The sequence below is a fragment of the Sander lucioperca genome, chromosome 2 (genome assembly GCF_008315115.2).
Source record: "Sander lucioperca isolate FBNREF2018 chromosome 2, SLUC_FBN_1.2, whole genome shotgun sequence".
Classification (NCBI taxonomy): domain Eukaryota; kingdom Metazoa; phylum Chordata; class Actinopteri; order Perciformes; family Percidae; genus Sander; species Sander lucioperca.
The window spans coordinates 13,966,102-13,985,265 of NC_050174.1; the positions used below are offsets into that span (position 1 = coordinate 13,966,102).

Below are 19,164 nucleotides of genomic sequence, written 5' to 3' on the forward strand. Positions count from 1 at the left end.
CTGGTGATCCGAGTCTGTCTGTATTTAATAAACTCTAGCAGTGAGTATTGTGGCCTTTTTCATGGCAGCCATATTGATAAGTCCTAACATGAGCACAGGGGTAATAACCCAGTAAACAGGTAACCTTCAGGGAACGTTCCCTGAACATTCTCTGAAGGTTAAAAAAAGAACAATCAGAGAACCTCCAGGAAACGTTCTGTGATGGTTCTCTGAAGGTTTAAAAAAACTGTTATTAAAAAGACATACAGAGAACCTTAAGAGAACCTTCAGAGAACTTTCCCTAAAGGTTCTCTTAAGTTTTTTTTTTAAAAAACCTTCAGAGAACGTTCAGGGAACAATCCCTGAACGTTAAAAAAAAAAAAGAGAAAATATATTTACTGTTAATTGTTTATAGTAAGTATTATTAATAATGACAATAATCACTTTTTTTCTTGTCTGACCAAGTTATAGCAACATAGTATGCTTAGAAAAATATGCATACAATGTCAATTTGTTCCTCCTTGATGACAGCTAGGCATCAAGCTATTCAAATAGTTTAAAAATATATTTAATAATTCTTAATCCATACAATCCACCCAGAGCTCCCTCCATGATATAACAAAAGAAACCTACGGGGTGGTCTCTAGCTCACCCAGTAAGAGCGTGCGCCCGATGTAGGCTGAGTCCTTTGCAGCGGCGCGGGTTCGAATCCGACCTGCTTCCCTTTGATCTATGGTCTTTCCCCATCTTTCTCCCCCTTTCCTGTCTATCCACTGTCACTGTCTAATAAAGGGAAAAGCCCCAACAAATTATCTTTAAAAAAAAAGAGGCCTATTTACATTCACATGGGAACTTACAGAAAACAATGAGTGAATACATGCATGTCCACGAAAGGAGGCACTGATACATCTTGGCTCGATAGTTGAGCTTTGAAACAGTCCAGCCATCCATGGTGCTGCTAGCTGCTGTCTCCGCCCCTCCGCCCAAGCCAGCCTCCACCTCGAAATAAGCGGTCAAACTAGCCGCCCCTATATTTCGCGGTGCGCGTATACACTTGCTATTACGGTGAGACCGTCAGAACTAAAAACAGGGGATTTTCCGACGAAGGCAATTTCCCATTCATTTATTCTGTCTGCCTGTCTATCTGTCTGCCTTCCTGTCAGAAAGAAAGAAAGAAAGAAAGAAAGATTTTAGCACACCTCACAACCTTTCACTGCATGATATGTTGAATTCCAAAATAAGAGCCTCCCCAAAAATCATATATAAGCTGTTTGTCTACACATTCAGAAAATCATAAAAATAAAAGTCCTAGCTTCCACAGACCAATTTCACCTCAGATGGAGAGGACTCCATCTCAAGGTGTCAACTACAATGTTTCAGGACATTCTGATGTTGTTTTCCAAAATAAGAGCCCCCCAAAAATCATATATTAGCTGTTTGTCTACACATTCAGAAAATCATAAAAATAAAAGTCCTAGCTTCCACAGATCAATTTCACCTCAGATGGAGAGGACTCCATCTCAAGGTGTCAACTACAATGTTTCAGGACATTCTGATGTTGTTTTCCAAAATAAGAGCCCCCCAAAAATCATATATTAGCTGTTTGTCTACACATTCATTCCCATGGGCCCACCACCTGTGGGAGGAACCGCTGGGGTCGGGTGCGCTGCCACATGGGTGGCAGTGAAGGTCAGGGGCCTCGACGGACCAGACCCGGGCAGCAGACGCTGGCTCTGGGGACGTGGAATGTCACCTCTCTGTGGGGGAAGGAGCCGGAACTGGTGCGGGAGGTGGAGCGCTACCGGTTAGATCTGGTGGGGCTTACCTCTACGCACAGTCTCGGTTCTGGAACCATACTCCTGGATAGGGGTTTGACTCTTTTCTTCTCCGGAGTTGCCCAGGGTGTGAGGCGCCGGGCGGGTGTGGGGATACTCACAAGCCCCCGGCTGAGCGCCGCTACGTTGGAGTTTACCCCGGTGGACGAGAGGGTCGCCTCCCTACGCCTGCGGGTTGTGGGGGGGAAAACTCTGACTGTTGTTTGTGCATATGCACCAAACAAGAGTTCGGAGTATTCGGCCTTCTTGGAGACCTTGAGTGGAGTCCTATATGGGGCTCCAGTGGGGGACTCCATAGTTCTGCTGGGGGACTTCAACGCGCACGTGGGCAATGATGGAGACACATGGAGAGGCGTGATTGGGAGGAACGGCCTCCCTGATCTAAACCAGAGTGGTTGTTTGTTGTTGGACTTCTGTGCTAGTCATGGATTGTCTATAACGAACACCATGTTCGAACATAGGGATGCTCATAAGTGTACTTGGTACCAGAGCACCCTAGGCCAAAGGTCAATGATCGATTTTATAATCGTTTCATCTGATCTGAGGCCGTATGTTTTGGACACTCGGGTGAAGAGAGGGGCAGAGCTGTCAACTGATCACCATCTGGTGGTGAGTTGGGTCAGAGGGTGGGGGAAGACTCTGGACAGACCTGGTAAGCCCAAACGGGTAGTGCGGGTAAATTGGGAACGTCTGGAGGAGGCCCCTGTCCGACAGACTTTCAACTCACACCTCCGGTGGAGCTTTTCGTGCATCCCTGTGGAGGCTGGGGGCATTGAACCCGAGTGGACAATGTTCAAAGTTTCCATTGCTGAAGCTGCGGCGAGGAGCTGTGGTCTTAGGGTCTTAGGTGCCTCAAGGGGCGGTAACCCACGAACACCGTGGTGGACACCGGTGGTCAGGGAAGCCGTCCGACTGAAGAAGGAGTCTTTCCAGGATATGTTATCCCAGAGGACTCCGGAGGCAGTGGCAAGGTACCGAAGGGCCCGAAGGGCTGCAGCCTCTGCCGTGAAAGAGGCAAAGCAGCGGGTGTGGGAGGAGTTCGGAGAAGACATGGAGAAGGACTTTTGGTCGGCACCAAGGTGCTTCTGGAAAACCGTTCGCCACCTCAGGAGGGGGAAGCGGGGAACCATCCAAGCTGTGTACAGTAAGGATGGGACGCTGTTGACCTCAACTGAGGAGGTAATAGGGCGGTGGAAGGAGCACTTTGAGGAACTCCTAAATCCGACTAATACGCCCTCTATGGTAGAGGCAGAGCTGGAGGATGATGGGGGATTGTCGTCAATTTCCCTGGTGGAAGTTGCTGAGGTAGTTAAACAACTCCACAGTGGCAAAGCCCCAGGGATTGATGAGATCCGTCCAGAAATGCTTAAAGCTCTGGGTGTGGAGGGGTTGTCTTGGTTGACACGCCTCTTCAACATTGCGTGGAAGTCTGGGTGTCTGCCTAAGGAGTGGCAGACCGGGGTGGTGGTTCCCCTTTTCAAAAAGGGGGACCAGAGGGTGTGTGCTAATTATAGGGGTATCACACTTCTCAGCCTCCCTGGTAAAGTCTTCTCCAAGGTGCTGGAAAGGAGGGTTCGGTCGATAGTCGAACCTCAGGTTGAAGAGGAACAATGCGGATTCCGTCCTGGTCGTGGAACAACGGACCAGATCTTTACTCTCGCAAGGATCCTGGAGGGAGCCTGGGAGTATGCCCAACCGGTCTACATGTGCTTTGTGGATCTGGAGAAGGCGTATGACCGGGTCCCCCGGGAGATACTGTGGGAGGTGCTGCGGGAGTATGGGGTGAGGGGGTCCCTTCTCAGGGCCATCCAATCTCTGTACGATCAAAGCGAGAGCTGTGTCCGGGTTCTCGGCAGTAAGTCGGACTCGTTTCAGGTGAGAGTTGGCCTCCGCCAGGGCTGCGCTTTGTCACCAATCCTGTTTGTAGTATTTATGGACAGGATATCGAGGCGTAGTCAGGGTGGAGAGGGGTTGCAGTTCGGTGGGCTGGGGATCTCATCGCTGCTTTTTGCAGATGATGTGGTCCTGATGGCATCATCGGCCTGTGACCTTCAGCACTCACTGGATCGGTTCGCAGCCGAGTGTGAAGCGGCTGGGATGAGGATCAGCACCTCTAAATCGGAGGCCATGGTTCTCAGCAGGAAACCGATGGAGTGCCTTCTCCAGGTAGGGAATGAGTCCTTACCCCAAGTGAAGGAGTTCAAGTACCTTGGAGTCTTGTTCGCGAGTGAGGGAACAATGGAGCGGGAGATTGGTCGGAGAATCGGCGCAGCGGGTGCGGTATTACATTCAATTTATCGCACCATTGTGACGAAAAGAGAGCTGAGCCAGAAGGCAAAGCTCTCGATCTACCGGTCAGTTTTCGTTCCTACCCTCACCTATGGTCATGAAGTTTGGGTCATGACCGAAAGAACGAGATCCAGGGTACAAGCGGCCGAAATGGGTTTCCTCAGGAGGGTGGCTGGTGTCTCCCTTAGAGATAGGGTGAGAAGCTCAGTCATCCGTGAGGAGCTCGGAGTAGAGCCGCTGCTCCTTCGCGTCGAAAGGAGCCAGTTGAGGTGGTTCGGGCATCTGGTAAGGATGCCCCCTGGGCGCCTCCCTAGGGAGGTGTTCCAGGCACGTCCAGCTGGGAGGAGGCCTCGGGGAAGACCCAGGACTAGGTGGAGGGATTATATCTCTAACCTGGCCTGGGAACGCCTTGGGATCCCCCAGTCGGAGCTGGTTAATGTGGCTCGGGAAAGGGAAGTTTGGGGTCCCCTGCTGGAGCTGCTACCCCCGCGACCTGAGACCGGATAAGCGGACGACGATGGATGGATGAATGGATGGATGGATGGTCTACACATTCAGAAAATCATAAAAATAAATGTCCTAGCTTCCACAGACCAATTTCACCTCAGATGGATCTGAGGTGAAATTGGTCTGTGGAAGCTAGGACATTTATTTTTATGCTTCCACAGACCAATTTCTTTTATTTTTATGATTTTCTGAATGTGTAGACAAAACAGCTAATATATGATTTTTGGGGGGCTCTTAATTTGGAAAACAACATCGGAATGTCCTGAAACATTGTAGTTGACACCTTGAGATGGAGTCCTCTCCATCTGAGGTGAAATTGGTCTGTGGAAGCTAGGACTTTTATTTTTATGATTTTCTGAATGTGTAGACAAAACAGCTAATATATGATTTTTGGGGGGCTCTTATTTTGGAAAACAACATCGGAATGTCCTGAAACATTGTAGTTGACACCTTGAGATGGAGTCCTTTCCATCTGAGGTGAAATTGATCTGTGGAAGCTAGGACTTTTATTTTTATGATTTTCTGAATGTGTAGACAAAACAGCTAATATATGATTTTTGGGGGGCTCTTATTTTGGAAAACAACATCGGAATGTCCTGAAACATTGTAGTTGACACCTTGAGATGGAGTCCTCTCCATCTGAGGTGAAATTGGTCTGTGGAAGCTAGGACATTTATTTTTATGATTTTCTGAATGTGTAGACAAACAGCTAATATATGATTTTTGGGGGGCTCTTATTTTGGAATTCAACATATCATGCAGTGAAAGGTTGTGAGGTGTGCTAAAATCTTTCTTTCTTTCTTTCTTTCTTTCTTTCTTTCTTTCTTTCTTTCTTTCTGACAGGAAGGCAGACAGATAGACAGGCAGACAGAATAAATGAATGGGAAATTGCCTTCGTCGGAAAATTCCCTGTTTTTAGTTCTGACGGTCTCACCGTAATAGCAAGTGTATACGCGCACCGCGAAATATAGGGGCGGCTAGTTTGACCGCTTATTTCGAGGTGGAGGCTGGCTTGGGCGCAGTCACATGTTGCGAGTTAAGAGCGGTTGTGAGTAACAGACATTTCCTGCATTTGGGGCCGAACATCTGTCTGAAGGTAAAGCAAAACTTTACTCAAACTGATTTACTTGTGAGTGGATCATCTGTACAATGAATATCAGCATCCGATCTGTTCTGTTATGCAGCATTTACACCGGCTACACACTGCCTACGTGGCGTGAGCGTGGCGTTTCTGTTCTGTGTCAGCTGCGTGGATTTTTCTATGACACACCAGAAACGTGACGCGGTGCTGCTGCTGCTGCTAGCCGTCTGTTCACATGTAGGCTATGTTTCCCATTGATAAAATGAAATACCATGTTAAACATAAATATATCTACTGATTTGATTACAGCAAAGACAACGTCGGCAGTATTGATGGCAAAATAGGCTACAGAATATCTCTTTCTGTATTGACAGGTTGTGTCTGTTCTAATTTATATTTTTTTCACTTTATACCCTGTTGTTTTGCCTTGTTGTATAGCTTTCTGTTTGTTGTGTCTTGTTTTATGCTAAGTTGTGTGTTGTACTTTGTTTTGTTGTTTTCTGTCTCTGTGACGCTTTATGCTAAGTTTTTTTTTTTTTGTATTTTAAAAAAGGCTTTTTTAACATCGAAGGCAGGGGACTACAAATGAAAAATAGCCTTTTGGCTAATTCTGGCTTTTGTAACCCATGGGAAATCATGTGTTTTATTAATTTGCGCTGTCCCCTTCCATAACTCAAACTCAAACTCAATATTAGAAAATCGATTTTTTTTTAAAATTACATTTATATCTGCATTTATATCAAAACCTAGAGACTTTCAAACATCAACATGTCATTTATTAATATTTATTAGTGTCAAAATGACGTATAAACATCTTTTCCTATTCTATTTTGCTTGCGTAGGCGTCTGTTCTATTTCTAGCATGCACGCGTTTTCCGCGCCTGAGACGTGCGTGTCACGCAGGCAGTGTGTAAGCTCTAACCTGTTAACATGGGAGCCGAAATAAAAACGGACACGCCACGTAGCTGACACGCTCGCGCGACGCATCCACTGTGTAACCGGCCTTACACACTACTCTGCTATAATATACTTTCCAATTATTAGCTGTTAAGTTTGTAAAAGTTTACCTCAGGTGTAGTGCAGGATTCAGTCCAACCGATTCGCAGCTTCCGATTCGGCAGTTAAGGGGAAATTTAACTAAATTATCCCAGAGAGGCTATAGAGTCTTAAAAACACAGTTTCAGATTTGTGAAAACTTTATTCTATTTGTGAAACAGTAAAATCTCCCTTTATTGCATTTTCACAAATAGATCACAAATCTGGACTAAATCTGGGATAATTTAGTCCAGATTTGACAAGTCTAAGTACATTGTTTTTGGATCTGGACCTGGTCTAATGTGGTCTACAAGTTTCCTCCAACTTCAGCGTTGTCTACTACTACCACTACTACTACTACTAATAATAATAATATAACTACTGCTACTACTAGGCCTACTACTACTACTACTAATAATAATAATAATGATAATAGTAATATATTTTTAAGTAATAAATTGTTTAACAATATATAAATAATAATAGAATAATACTTTTCTAATCTTTTATCCAATCATATCCAATCTAGTGTATTAGGATACAATACAATAGTTGTTTGGATACAGGGTGCCTTTGTGGATAAGTAAGTCTCAGATGTAAATCCATTGCGCTCATGTTAATCCAGACATGCGGGTGGCAGTGATTGGAGCTGGAGTCATCGGCCTGGCAACAGCTCAGAGCATCTATGAGCAGTATCACTCCATCGTCAGTCCGCTGACCATTGAGGTGTATGCAGACCGTTTCACTCCACTGACCACTAGTGATGGGGCTGCTGGCTTATGGCAGCCATATCTCTACAATAAGGGCAACGTCCAGGAGACGTAAGTGCATTCTCTTTAACTCTCTTTCGATTCTCCACTATATCTGTAAAAAATGGTCACAATTTTAATGCTGTATTCCTCATATTTAGAGAATGGAATAAACAGACATTTGACTACTTGCTGAGCTGCCTCAGTTCACCAGAGTCCATACAAATGGGTATATTCCTTCAGTCTGGCTACAACCTCTGCACTGAACCCGCCCCAGTGAGTAGTACTTAGAGTGTAGACTGAGAACACACAGTCAATCTGGCCTCAAAGACAAGATTTGACCTTGTTTTGTATGCTTTTTACAACCAAGAGCAAAGGCACTGTAGTAATAGTTAAAATGTAACTCATATAACCTCAATAAAAAAGGTATCACATACCAGTGCAATATTTACCATAAACACACTATATTAGTATTCAGCCTGACTGAAAGTAGAGCTTTGTTCAGCCACATAAAGATGAGTGCCTGCAGTGGTTGGAAAAGAGAGAAGCCTCACCAAGGGTTGGGTCAGACTCGGGTTAATTAGGATTCTGTATTGTGACAGCAAACTAACAGAGCCAGGACATGCTTAGGACATGAATAATGTGATCTTGACTTGTTTTTGATTGCAGGATCCCTCATTTAAAGATATTGTCCTGGGCTTCAGACAGCTCACAGAGCGAGAACTGCAGATGTTCCCCGGATACAAGTAGGTTTCTTGCGGAATATGCCATGAAAGCAAAACACTAAAAGACCATAAAGCAGAGCTGCAAATAGTTACTTAGTTAGGTAGATTGTTACGCCAACCATTTGACCATTTCCACATGGGACTACAAGACACTGCTGTATTTCAAAAATATAGAATACAGTAAGACATCAACCCAACATACAAAACCAAAATAAGAACAAAAATCATAAAATTATGTATATATACATCTACAAAATGTCAGGTAATAAATGCTTAGAAAGAAAGAAAGATACAGCTTATGCTCATTTGTATCCTGATAAAAGGCTTTTTCCTTAAGCGCATCATTGATGTTTAGAAAATCTATTTGTTTTTTATCTTACTAAATAATATATTGCGTGGTTCCCAACAATAACAACAATAAAAGATGCAAATATTTATGATTGGATAGATAATCTGTCTGTCTCTTCTAATATGTCTAGTTATGGGTGGTTCAACACTGCTCTCATGGTGGAAGGTAAAGCATACTTACCTTGGCTGATGGATTGGTGAGTGATTAACTTATCTCTTAGGTGACCGCCCGTGTCTAGCACCTGTTTGCAACATCATGTATTACTCAATAAAAAGATGAAAGGATGCGCCTTATTGCTTGTGATATAAATGTTGTATTCATTTTGATTCCTAACTTCCCCTCATGGTTAATAATAAAGTATAATATAATTTTATCTTATCTTACATGTGAAACACAGTTGAGCTATTCTGTCTGTTTAAAGTTGTTTATCTATATACTGTGTTTACCATTTTTTACTGTTTGTACTGTTGTCTGATATATATACCATACATAGTAAACTAAAATGATACCACAGTGCGAAGTAAAATGTAGTGTACAATCAGTAATCAGTGATCACTAACTGGGAGCTAACTATTACCATGCATTGTGCAGGCTGGGGAAAATGCAAATTTAGACAGCTGCCAGATAGCAATGACCTGATTAGCGTCTGTAATGTTTTTAAAATGTTTCCATTTGACACACTTTATTTAGTTCCACCACACTGCCCTCAATATACAATTCCCTATACGCGGTGTAATGACTTGTAAATTAATTATGTCCTCATATGTTGTTTAGGATTACTGGTTCAGTTTAATCTTGAGTAGTTTAAGTTTCACAGAAGTTAAAGAGTGTATTTTTTCAGGAGTCGTTTTGTGGTGCTCATACTATACATCTGATTTTGTGTTATTCTCAGGCTGCAAAAAAGGGGTGTGACATTTTATCACAGGAAAATAGAGTCCTTCAAGGAGGTTAGTGAAGACTTTTCAATATGATAGTTGCATATATATTTGTTGTTATATATTATGTTTTATTTTTAATTTTAGGAATGTTTTTTTTTTATATTGAGTGTCATATCATAACAGCCAGAATGTTGTATGTTCCTACTTACCTCAGGAAAGACTCACTAAATGTTTTCACTTCATTTAGCTGGCAGAAACTGGTGCAGATGTGATAATAAACTGCACTGGGGTGAGATCAGGAGAGCTCCAGCCAGACCCTGAGCTCAAACCAGGCCGGGGTCAGATAGTAAAGGTGAGAGCAAACAGCGTCAAATGTCTGTAGATAGATAAAGGCACCGTGGAAATAGTGGTTGAACCTAATTATTCCTTTGTTTTTTAGGTGGATGCTCCGTGGCTGAAGCATTGGATTATTACCCACAGTTCAACAGAAAAAGTCTACAATTCACCATACATCATTCCAGGGTAGTTCTAGTGACACAAAACACTTTAGGAACAAACTGCTCCTGAAGAGTTTGTAGTGAGGGACAGGAGTAATGTGGATTTACAGTATCATACACACAATGCATGTTGCCAGCAATAGTTGCAGTGGTTATACTGTGTTGTCTACTTGCCATGGTGTTGTTTTCTGTCAGAGCACTTGTAATTTAGGATTTCAGTGTTTTGTGTAGCCAGAAAGACAAAGTTGTTTTCATGAGCAAACAGAACATCTGTGTCTGCAGGAGTCGTCTCGTGACAGTCGGTGGGACTTTCCAGTTAGAAAACTGGAGTGAACAGAGCAACTCCACTGACCATAAGAAAATCTGGGAAGGCGCTTGCCAGCTCGAGCCAAGTCTCAAGGTGAGATGATATCAAAGAGCCCATAAAAACACTTTCTGTGTCAACTGTAATAAATTATTTACAATGCATCTTCTGTAGTGCTAAATTATTTAACATTTTGCATTTGATTGATATATTTAGAATACTTATTATGTAATTCAGTCCTAAACATGTTAGAGACAAGGAACAACTTGGTGGCAAAATACCCAAATATGAAGGTACACAATGCCCAAACAACCCACTGGATTAACCTAAATAAATATATAAAAGAACCATTAAAAAGTCCTAAAGTAATAGTTGTTTTCTTTATTATTTTTTCCCCGTCAAAATGTCAAACTAGAGAAAGATTATGTCTTGTTGTTACTAACCTCAGCATGCTAGGATAGTGGAGGACTGGGCCGGCCTCAGGCCTGCTCGCAGCAAAGTCCGCCTGGAGAGGGAGACCATACAGTCTGGTGCAACTACAATTGAGGTAAACTTTTACAGCTCAGCAGTACTTTAAATAGGAATTTTGGTCATTAAACTTCTAAAATATTGTGGCTCTCAATCAGGTGATACACAACTATGGCCATGGAGGTTTCGGACTCACCATTCACCGAGGCTGCGCCCAGGAGGCAGCAAGGCTCTTCGGTCAGATTGTGGAAAAAGGCAATGGTCCAAAAGCTCGCTTGTAAATTTGTGTCCATCAGTAGTGATTGGTGCACTTCAGAATTTCAATGTCAGTGCCTTGTATCCTATACTGCACAAACTGTTCTTGTCTAACAACTAACATTCAAAGCAATCAGATATTCAGTATAATATGCCTTTGTGGTAATTACATCACTTTAAAACAATGTAATGTTTGTTACTTATATGTAACTTTAAAGAGGAGACGCGCCTGTCGTTGTCACTGTCCATTATTAATTAACAAATGGCTCATTCACATGTAATCATACTTATTTCTGTGGGAATTTGGGTACTTTAAAGAAGTATATAAAGTGTACATACCTTTGAAAATCTACTCAACTAATGTGGAAAAAGTAGACAAACTTTTACTATTGATAATCATAACTTATCAACTCACACTGTTTAGTAATAAATAACATGTCATCACATCTACTACTTTTTGAAAGAGTATTTACTTTAGTTATCATACACATTTACATCCAGTGCATTGACAAGAATATGTGCACACTGACACTTAATGCAGCACTATATCTCAAACACTGACAGGTAGAGATTCGGCTTGCTGGATCTTTACTAGTTAATCTCTTCTTTTTTTTTTCAACAAAACTTTGCTGAGTGTGTCACTCAGACTGGGCAAAGTCTGTCTTCACATCACCTTTGTTCAAACAAAAGTCAAAGACGACAACTAAACCAGGTATTGATACATTATTTACAGAAAGACAGAATGTAACATCCTGCTAAATGGTTGTGTATATACATGTGTAGGTCTATGTGTGCGCAGCCTCAAAGTCTGGTAGAGTAGAGCAAGAGATGCAGCATTTATAGATCGTAACATCATATACTTGTGTTAATGTCATTTTTTAAATCATGTTATCTCTTAGTAACTAGGTTGAGTCTGCTTTGGGTGATGAAAAGACTCAGATTTAGATTTTTACTAATACTTCAGCATTAACTTATATAATGTTGTCTTCAAATGCAGCCCAGGATCTGTGGACTTGTTCCAGTTTTGCTACAGTATAATTATGACATATTGTCGACTGTGTGATGTCACTGATGTTATTATGATCTCATGAAGGCTTTGGCAGATTTGTTAGGTTGTTGTAAATTAAATGGCCTCAACATTCTTAAGCAGGCAAATATCCATGTTGAAATGTGAAATACGAAAAATTAACATATTTAACCCAGAAGTAACCCCAGACCTTTTTTAATCCAATGATTTGTTAATTTGACAATGTGGAACTATTCCTCAATTTTTACAAAACTTGTGTATTTTAACTTACATTTTGTGTGCACAAGATGATGCTCTTTCTTATCTATACATCTTTGTCCAGTATGAAATAGACGCAGCTTGTTAAAGCCTTTTTTAAGTTAAAAGGTCTCTGAAGCACAAATAGAATAGGTAGTTTTAAGGCTCTTTGAGAAGAAGATGGTTATTTTAAGCTAACACTTTTACTCTCTTTAGTCTCCTTTGCTTCTCTTGCATTGGACAAGCAGCATTCAAATACTTTGCTTGAAGTAGTTAAATTCTAACTTGTCCAAGAATGTTTAACATGTCGTCCACCATTTATTTTCTCAATCTTAACCCCCGTGTAGGTCATTTGGTCTTTCCTGTCGCCCTGTGTGCAGTTATTCAGTAGCAAAATTGGGACAGCAATGGTGGTTGAAGACTATATAATATAATATATAATATTGTGCTGCCTGGCTCTCTGAAGCCACTGTGGTGCATAAACTGAAGAGTCTTAGGATGGGACTGGAGATGGACACCGAAAGCTGGTCCAGCTTTTTTGCCTCTCCTTGCCTCTTTTCCTCACTGTGGTCCCCTCTCTCAGTTTTACTCCAGCCGATGTGTCTTCCTCAGCCTTGGGAGCCGGAGCTGGAGGGTGGGTTTCCCCCTGAGCTTTGGGAGGAGGCGCGGCCCACCATCTCCTGGCCCCACTCGCGGTGGCTGGACTCCTGCAGGCCCCGGCCTGTTGTCTCAATTGGCAGCGCACAGGAGGCTACAGCAGCTAGGAGGCAACAGCAGCAGTACACGGACAGAGCCAGGTACACAGATGATTCCAACATCACCTGCAGGATGAAGCCCAGGGACAAAGAAAAATGAGCAACTTTCTTGTGATGTGTTTAAATAAGAAAATTGATAGAAGGGTGTTACCTGTGCAACAAAAGGTGTAATGAGGGCACCGACTCTGGCCATTCCACTGCTCGTTCCCAGACCTAAAGCCCTGGTCGCTGTTGGGTACACCTGCAGAGTTTCAGAAAATACTAAGTACCAACTATTGATTTTATCAGAGCTTTACTAGTCAACTCAACTCAAACTTTATTTATAGAGCACTTTTCATACATTTTACAGTTAAAAGCAATTGACCCCCCACCCCCCATCACATAAATGCATCCCCAGACACCCACAGACACACACCCACTACCAACATCCGCACACACCATCTCATACACACAATAAAACTAACGTGACTGAGCACGGAAAAGCTAAGTTAAAAAGGTGGGTCTTGAGCCTGCTCTTAAAATTCTGAAAATTCTCTGCAGCCCTGAGGTCCTCCGGCAGGCTGTTCCACAGACGGAGTAGTAACTCTATGCATTTAACAACAACAATTCAAGCTAAACAAGAACTGCACTCTAGTTGGATTTCTTACCTCTGGAGTGTAAACATAAGCAGTCTGGAATCCTCCTGCGATGAAAGCTCTGGCGATGAATATCAACACTGTCATGGAAACTCTGCAACAGAAAAAACAGCAATGCTGGATATATGGTGGATCCACAATTTCATGTTTAACATTATCATCAGTATCCACCTTACCTCCCAACACAGCCATAGAGTGGAATAATGCACATAGAGAAGACGAAGAAACACAACGCCATGGTCTTCTTCCTTCCCAATCGATCAATAGCCCATAGTGGCACCAGCAGTCCTATGTGACAATGCAAAATTCCAGGTTTGTCAAATATAGGCTAATATGAAAAAAATGTTGCTCTTTATTTTACAGTGCAGTAATTACACAGATTAATGAACTGCATGTTTTTCCTTATTACTAAATCATTTTGGCATGTCGTTTCAGGAAAAGGCAGAGGTGTAAGTAGTAATGTTAATAATGGCTCCATTTTATTTAGGTCAGCCAAACCTAGGATGCCAGTATAGCCCTAGCACAACTAAATGGAATGCAGCCATCATTATTCTCATCATTAACACCTTGCCAAAGTGTCCTCTGTGAGAATGCTCTACAAACATTATTATTATGATTTACTTGTAGGTTATTGCTGTTCTACTTAACTCATCTTTCTGTTTTACTAATCTGTCTCTGGAATACCCTAAAGTAATGTGGTAACAGGTGTGGTAATTACAAAGTATTTTGCATTATTCTGATGACATGATGATATAATGTAGCAATAGGTAAAGCAACTGATTTGATTAGCAACATTTACTAGATAATTATCCATATCTGTTTTAAGTAATTAGAATTATCTTACAAAAAAAAGAACTGACTTTTTGAAGACAGAGAATTAACTGATGTGTACCTGGGAATTCAGATAAGGTGGTCCACAACAGGTCTTTGTAGTCGTCTGAGTTCAGATATTTACACTCCAAGTTGCATCGGAGCTCCCTCTTTTTACCTTTGGACACTAGAGGGAGGTATAGAACAACAGAATATGGGATGGTTCACACAGCACTGGCTCGATCTGTGATTTTGCAAAAACATACTGTATAAATATGTAGACCTTTTTCATGGCAGACATTTTGACTTGACATAGTATGAAAAGCACAGGTGTAAATAATTACATTAGCAATGGCTCTGTTCCATTACGTGTCATAGTAGGCGTCATCGTTTTCAGTTACACCTGTGCCTTTCCTGCTAAGACATGTAAAATGTCTGCTATTATCTCCTGGGGGACATTTATTTTGTAGACGTTTTACTGACAAGACACTGTACTAAAGTCTCTCTTATCAGTGTAGCACATTAGGTGTGCATGTCCTTGAGTGTGTGAAGGCATCTGTCGGTGTTGGAGCAGTGACTCACTTCCACATGCACCACCCTCCTGAAACAGCTCTGTTGTGAGCAGCACCAGCCCGTAGTAAGAGAAGGCATTTGCGAACCTGAGGAGAAACAACGGTGGTTCACATGAAGTGAGAATCATCAAATAAAACATAGATTAATATGTCTGTGCACATGGAGAAGACAAAGTTTTGGAGATTAAGAAAGAAAAGGAAATCACTGAGAAATGACTCAGAATATGAGTGGGTGACATTATAATACACTCCCTTTACCAAATAAACCACAGCAGAACTGTGGTCCAGCGAAAGTGTGATGAAAATAAGTCTTGAATCTTTCCACGGTCCTCCTAATTAAAAGAACAGACATAAAAATATACAAATGACAATAAGAAGCATACATGAATAATAGCTAGAGAATGTTATGTTTTGTAGAAACTGGCTTTTACCTGTCTGGCAGCTATGAGTTTTCCCAGTGGCATTGGTGCTCCGTTCTCTGTAGCGATGCGCTTCAATGTGGCCAAAGCTTTTTCCTGATTCCCTGTCAGCACGTCGTATCGAGCACTCTCTGGTAGCCACTGCTCCCAACCCACCAAAAAACATACATGTCAATTGATAAAGCTGTCATTCTGTCGTTCTTCTTACATCTTGCAGAACGTTTCAAGACTGATAAAATCATACTCACAAAACACAGGATGGAGAAGATGAATAGAGGAATGGTGGAAAGGCCAAGCAGCCAACGCCAGCCCAGAGTGGGCATCACCAGGATCGCTAGGAGGACCTCGAACACAGTGCCCAGTGCCCAAAATATCTGTCAAGAAAGTCAAAATTATATAAAATCATGCTAATGGTTGCATGTTTTGTCATGTCTGTACACTATGGCTAGGCAGATGATAGATAAGGGTAGTCCATACCTCAATCAGCAAGATGCATGTGGCTCTGGACTTCATAGGCAGAAACTCAGCATACAGTGTCACCCTTATAAGGAGGAATATTTCACAGTTAATCCTTGACTCACATCATTAATAATTACAGAGACATTTTTAGAGAGATAAATGAGGGCTACTTACGACTGTGGGGCTCCTCCGATGCCAAAGCCCACAAGTGCACGGAGGACGAGGATCCACCCATAAATAGGTGCAAATGCACTCATCACGCCATAGAACATAGTCCACAGCACACTCATCTTGAGACCCTGTGTGTGCATACAATCAAAGTATAACAAGCTTTTCTTTCATTCAGAAAACCCAACAGCTAAACTTCCAACGCCTATAAACTAGATACAGTTTGTCTTACAGGAAACAGAAATATAAATCACCTCCATGTAAAACAGAGGCTTTATAGAACTTACTGTCTTTCTGCCGTATCTGTCAGATATGTTTCCCCAAAGAGAAGAGCTGATCATCATCCCAATAAACACTGCCTGCATTAATGAAAAAAAGACTGTTAATGGGATTGTAGAAGCATAAACATGCACTTAATTATAATTTCACTACAAATAGCTGATGTTATGCACGTCTTGTCATGCATATTTTTTGTCATTTGTCACTAAATGTTTTTTTTTTTAAGTTTTAATTATTTTTCATGAAAGTGTAATTATTACATCTCAATTAAGAATTAAAATGTCTGTCAAGGCCTCTCTATGCAATATCTTTAGTCAAACCTACTGTAGTTCCCCTGTTTGCTTGTTGTTTTATATCATACTCAGAAAATATGTCTTTTGTTGGTCATTCCACTCATAATATTGCAACATGACATGGTTGTCATTGCTCAATACGAGCACTTGAAACAATCCCAAAGCACTTAACCAATAACTATCAGGACAGTCATATTTAGCACTGCAAGGAAGAGCACTTTAGAGACATTAGAGAGCCATTACCGATGTAAGCAGTGCCACCTCGAGGGTGGGCAGCCTCCACTCACAGTGGAGCTGTGGGGCTAAGATGCTGAGAATCATCATCTCCATAGCATCAGCCATCTGAACAAATAAAACAACCCAGAGACACCTAATATATTATAACATGCACACATACAAAATATCTGGAATGGTATGTTTCAGTAAAGAGCAGTTCTCACCCAGGACAGACCAGTAAGGATGGAGAGTTTCCACTGAAATGTCCCAAAGCCGATGGCCTCAACAGCATCTTCTACCATGAATGTATCTAAGAGAATGACATTATTTTTTTATTTTTTTTTACAAAATATTACTTTTGAGATTGAGTTCATTCTTGACCTTGGAAACGGATTTAAAAAAAAATGTTACTCAAATACTTTGGGAAGGTGAGTTGTGAGTTGATTATGAAAGACAGGGTGTGTAAAGTGAGGCCCTGTCATACTGTACCATCAGTTGGATTGGCAAACTCCCGGGGAACGGGAGCTCCGTCTGCAAGTGCCGCGGACTCCAGATCAATCTGCTCTGCAATCCTGACATCCTGTTCTCTATTCTCGCCATCATCCTCAGAGTGTGTGCTCTCACCTGTGCGACGGAATCGGACAACACTACAAAAAAAAACCAGTTAAAATAATTGTTTTAAAAGCCCAGGAGGATTAACATCTCTACAATATGTCTGGTCAGGAGAGTTTCAGAAGACTAGTGCCAGGGCAAATCTGAGTACAAATGAGAGTCGGAGGCTGTTGCCTAGGTGATATGAGCTTTTTCTGGCTGTGATTTTGTGAATGGGTGGTAACATCATCCTATGAGGGAACCATGTCAGGCCAATTGACAGCTCTAGTCTGCACACTGCACTTCACTGCTTGGCAAGCTTATAAAGCCTAAATGCTCATAGATATGCATGTTGTCTACAGATGGAAGGTATAATCTTCTCCCACATGTAGATAATCGATGGTTCATTAAGGATGAAACACTATAAGAGAACTCTGAGAGTGCCAGTGATGTCTTAATCACTGCAATTACATAACATAGCCTACTTGCAATGGAAAGTATCAGTGATGCAGATGAGTTTGTCCTGTAAACGACTATAATTTTCATTTCAAGCTCTTTAGAAAGAAATGCAAGTGAGCATAATTAGCAATACTGTGACAACCCCTTGAACATAGGTCTTTTTTCTTTTGTTTTTCTAACTGGAATATTTTTTAATGCTTGTTCTGAATCCATAATTGTTACTGTTTGATAAACAAACTATTTGATTTGGGAAATTTGTATGTTAATATTTTTGTGTAATTCTTGTAAGAAGACTATATATCGTTATTTTAATGTACGTCTTTGAGCAATGTCCCTCATGATGACCAGGTTAGACTTGTATGGGCCAACCTTTAGCTTAATGTACAGCAGAGGTTGAAATAAATCACGTTAGGTACTGAGTCATTACAGTAAACACAATTTCAAGTTAAGACGGAAAACTGCATCAGCTTAGAAATCTCAGCAAACCTGCTTCCTATGAATATTATATATTATATTTATTCTCCCCTTAATATAAGAGCATGTCTAGGTATTATGACTGGATATGTTGTTTTTAAATGACTGCTCCTTTTAAGGAATGTCCGGCTATTGTGGTCCAGCGAGCTAATCAAACATACACGATGCGAGGCTGTCAGAGGGCGACGCGTCGGCCAAACATGCTGTCACGGTTGAACATGGACTGAGTAAAACCAAAAAGGCGTTAATGTGCAGATTGTTTACTACTCACGGCAGCTGTCTCAGTTGGAACTGATCATCGTCCATTTTGGTGTTTACTGTCTGACGCTCCGTTTGGCCTCATCGCCGTTTACATTATCACGACGAGCAGCGATTTCAGCACCGAGGAGAGCTACCTGCTCCGAGTGTCCCCCGGCAGCCAATGAGAAGCCGCGCTGCGAGAGTCACAGCACGAGACACAGAGGGAGAGTGGATAGGATGAGCTCAGGAGGACCTGCCACTACATGAATGCTGATTACTGGGGTCCTCCACATGACTTATCAACACTCATACAGACTTGATCTACCGCAGCAGTTAAAGCTGAGCCCAGATAAACATATGGCGTGATCTTTAGAATTTAATTTTTTACTTCTGAAGACCTCCAATCCATGCCTGTTGGTATGCTGTATAATATCCATAATCAGATTTGAAAAGATCAATGAAATTTGTATTGCCATTTTTATTTTATTTTTTTACAGAAAAGCTATTATTTATGAGGGCGGAAATGCATTAGAACAACATTTGAAAACATAATAAAAAAAATGTAGGCCTATTAATTGA

The 19,164-nt window shown here is 41.7% G+C and overlaps 2 protein-coding genes across 3 annotated transcripts; one reads left to right on the top strand and one right to left on the bottom strand.

Annotated features, from left to right (window-relative positions):
• The first annotated feature begins 3,109 nt into the window (after window positions 1–3,109).
• LOC116056739 (D-amino-acid oxidase) lies at window positions 3,110–11,397 on the top strand. 2 transcript variants are annotated; one of them, XM_031309061.1, is made up of 11 exons: window positions 3,110–3,119; window positions 7,352–7,547; window positions 7,637–7,751; window positions 8,145–8,221; window positions 8,680–8,745; window positions 9,442–9,496; window positions 9,675–9,779; window positions 9,867–9,949; window positions 10,207–10,324; window positions 10,677–10,775; window positions 10,855–11,397. In XM_031309061.1, exons 2-11 carry the CDS (start codon window positions 7,354–7,356, stop codon window positions 10,975–10,977), a joined length of 1,035 nt encoding a protein of 344 aa, XP_031164921.1. In that variant the 5' UTR covers window positions 3,110–3,119; window positions 7,352–7,353; the 3' UTR covers window positions 10,978–11,397. The 2 variants fall into 2 exon arrangements, with proteins under 2 accessions (XP_031164921.1, XP_031164920.1); XM_031309060.2 differs by lacking the exon at window positions 3,110–3,119 and adding an exon at window positions 5,456–5,706.
• An 8-nt stretch (window positions 11,398–11,405) lies between these two features.
• Window positions 11,406–18,887, bottom strand: svopa (SV2 related protein a). The gene is made up of 16 exons (XM_031309059.2): window positions 18,617–18,887; window positions 17,311–17,468; window positions 17,046–17,131; window positions 16,849–16,947; window positions 16,321–16,392; window positions 16,040–16,164; window positions 15,884–15,947; window positions 15,655–15,780; window positions 15,419–15,547; window positions 15,246–15,319; window positions 14,998–15,074; window positions 14,498–14,602; window positions 13,782–13,893; window positions 13,618–13,699; window positions 13,122–13,211; window positions 11,406–13,036 (listed from the first exon to the last, which is right to left on the bottom strand). Exons 1-16 carry the CDS (start codon window positions 18,649–18,651, stop codon window positions 12,824–12,826), a joined length of 1,647 nt encoding a protein of 548 aa, XP_031164919.1. The 5' UTR covers window positions 18,652–18,887; the 3' UTR covers window positions 11,406–12,823.
• Between the last annotated feature and the right edge of the window lie 277 nt (window positions 18,888–19,164).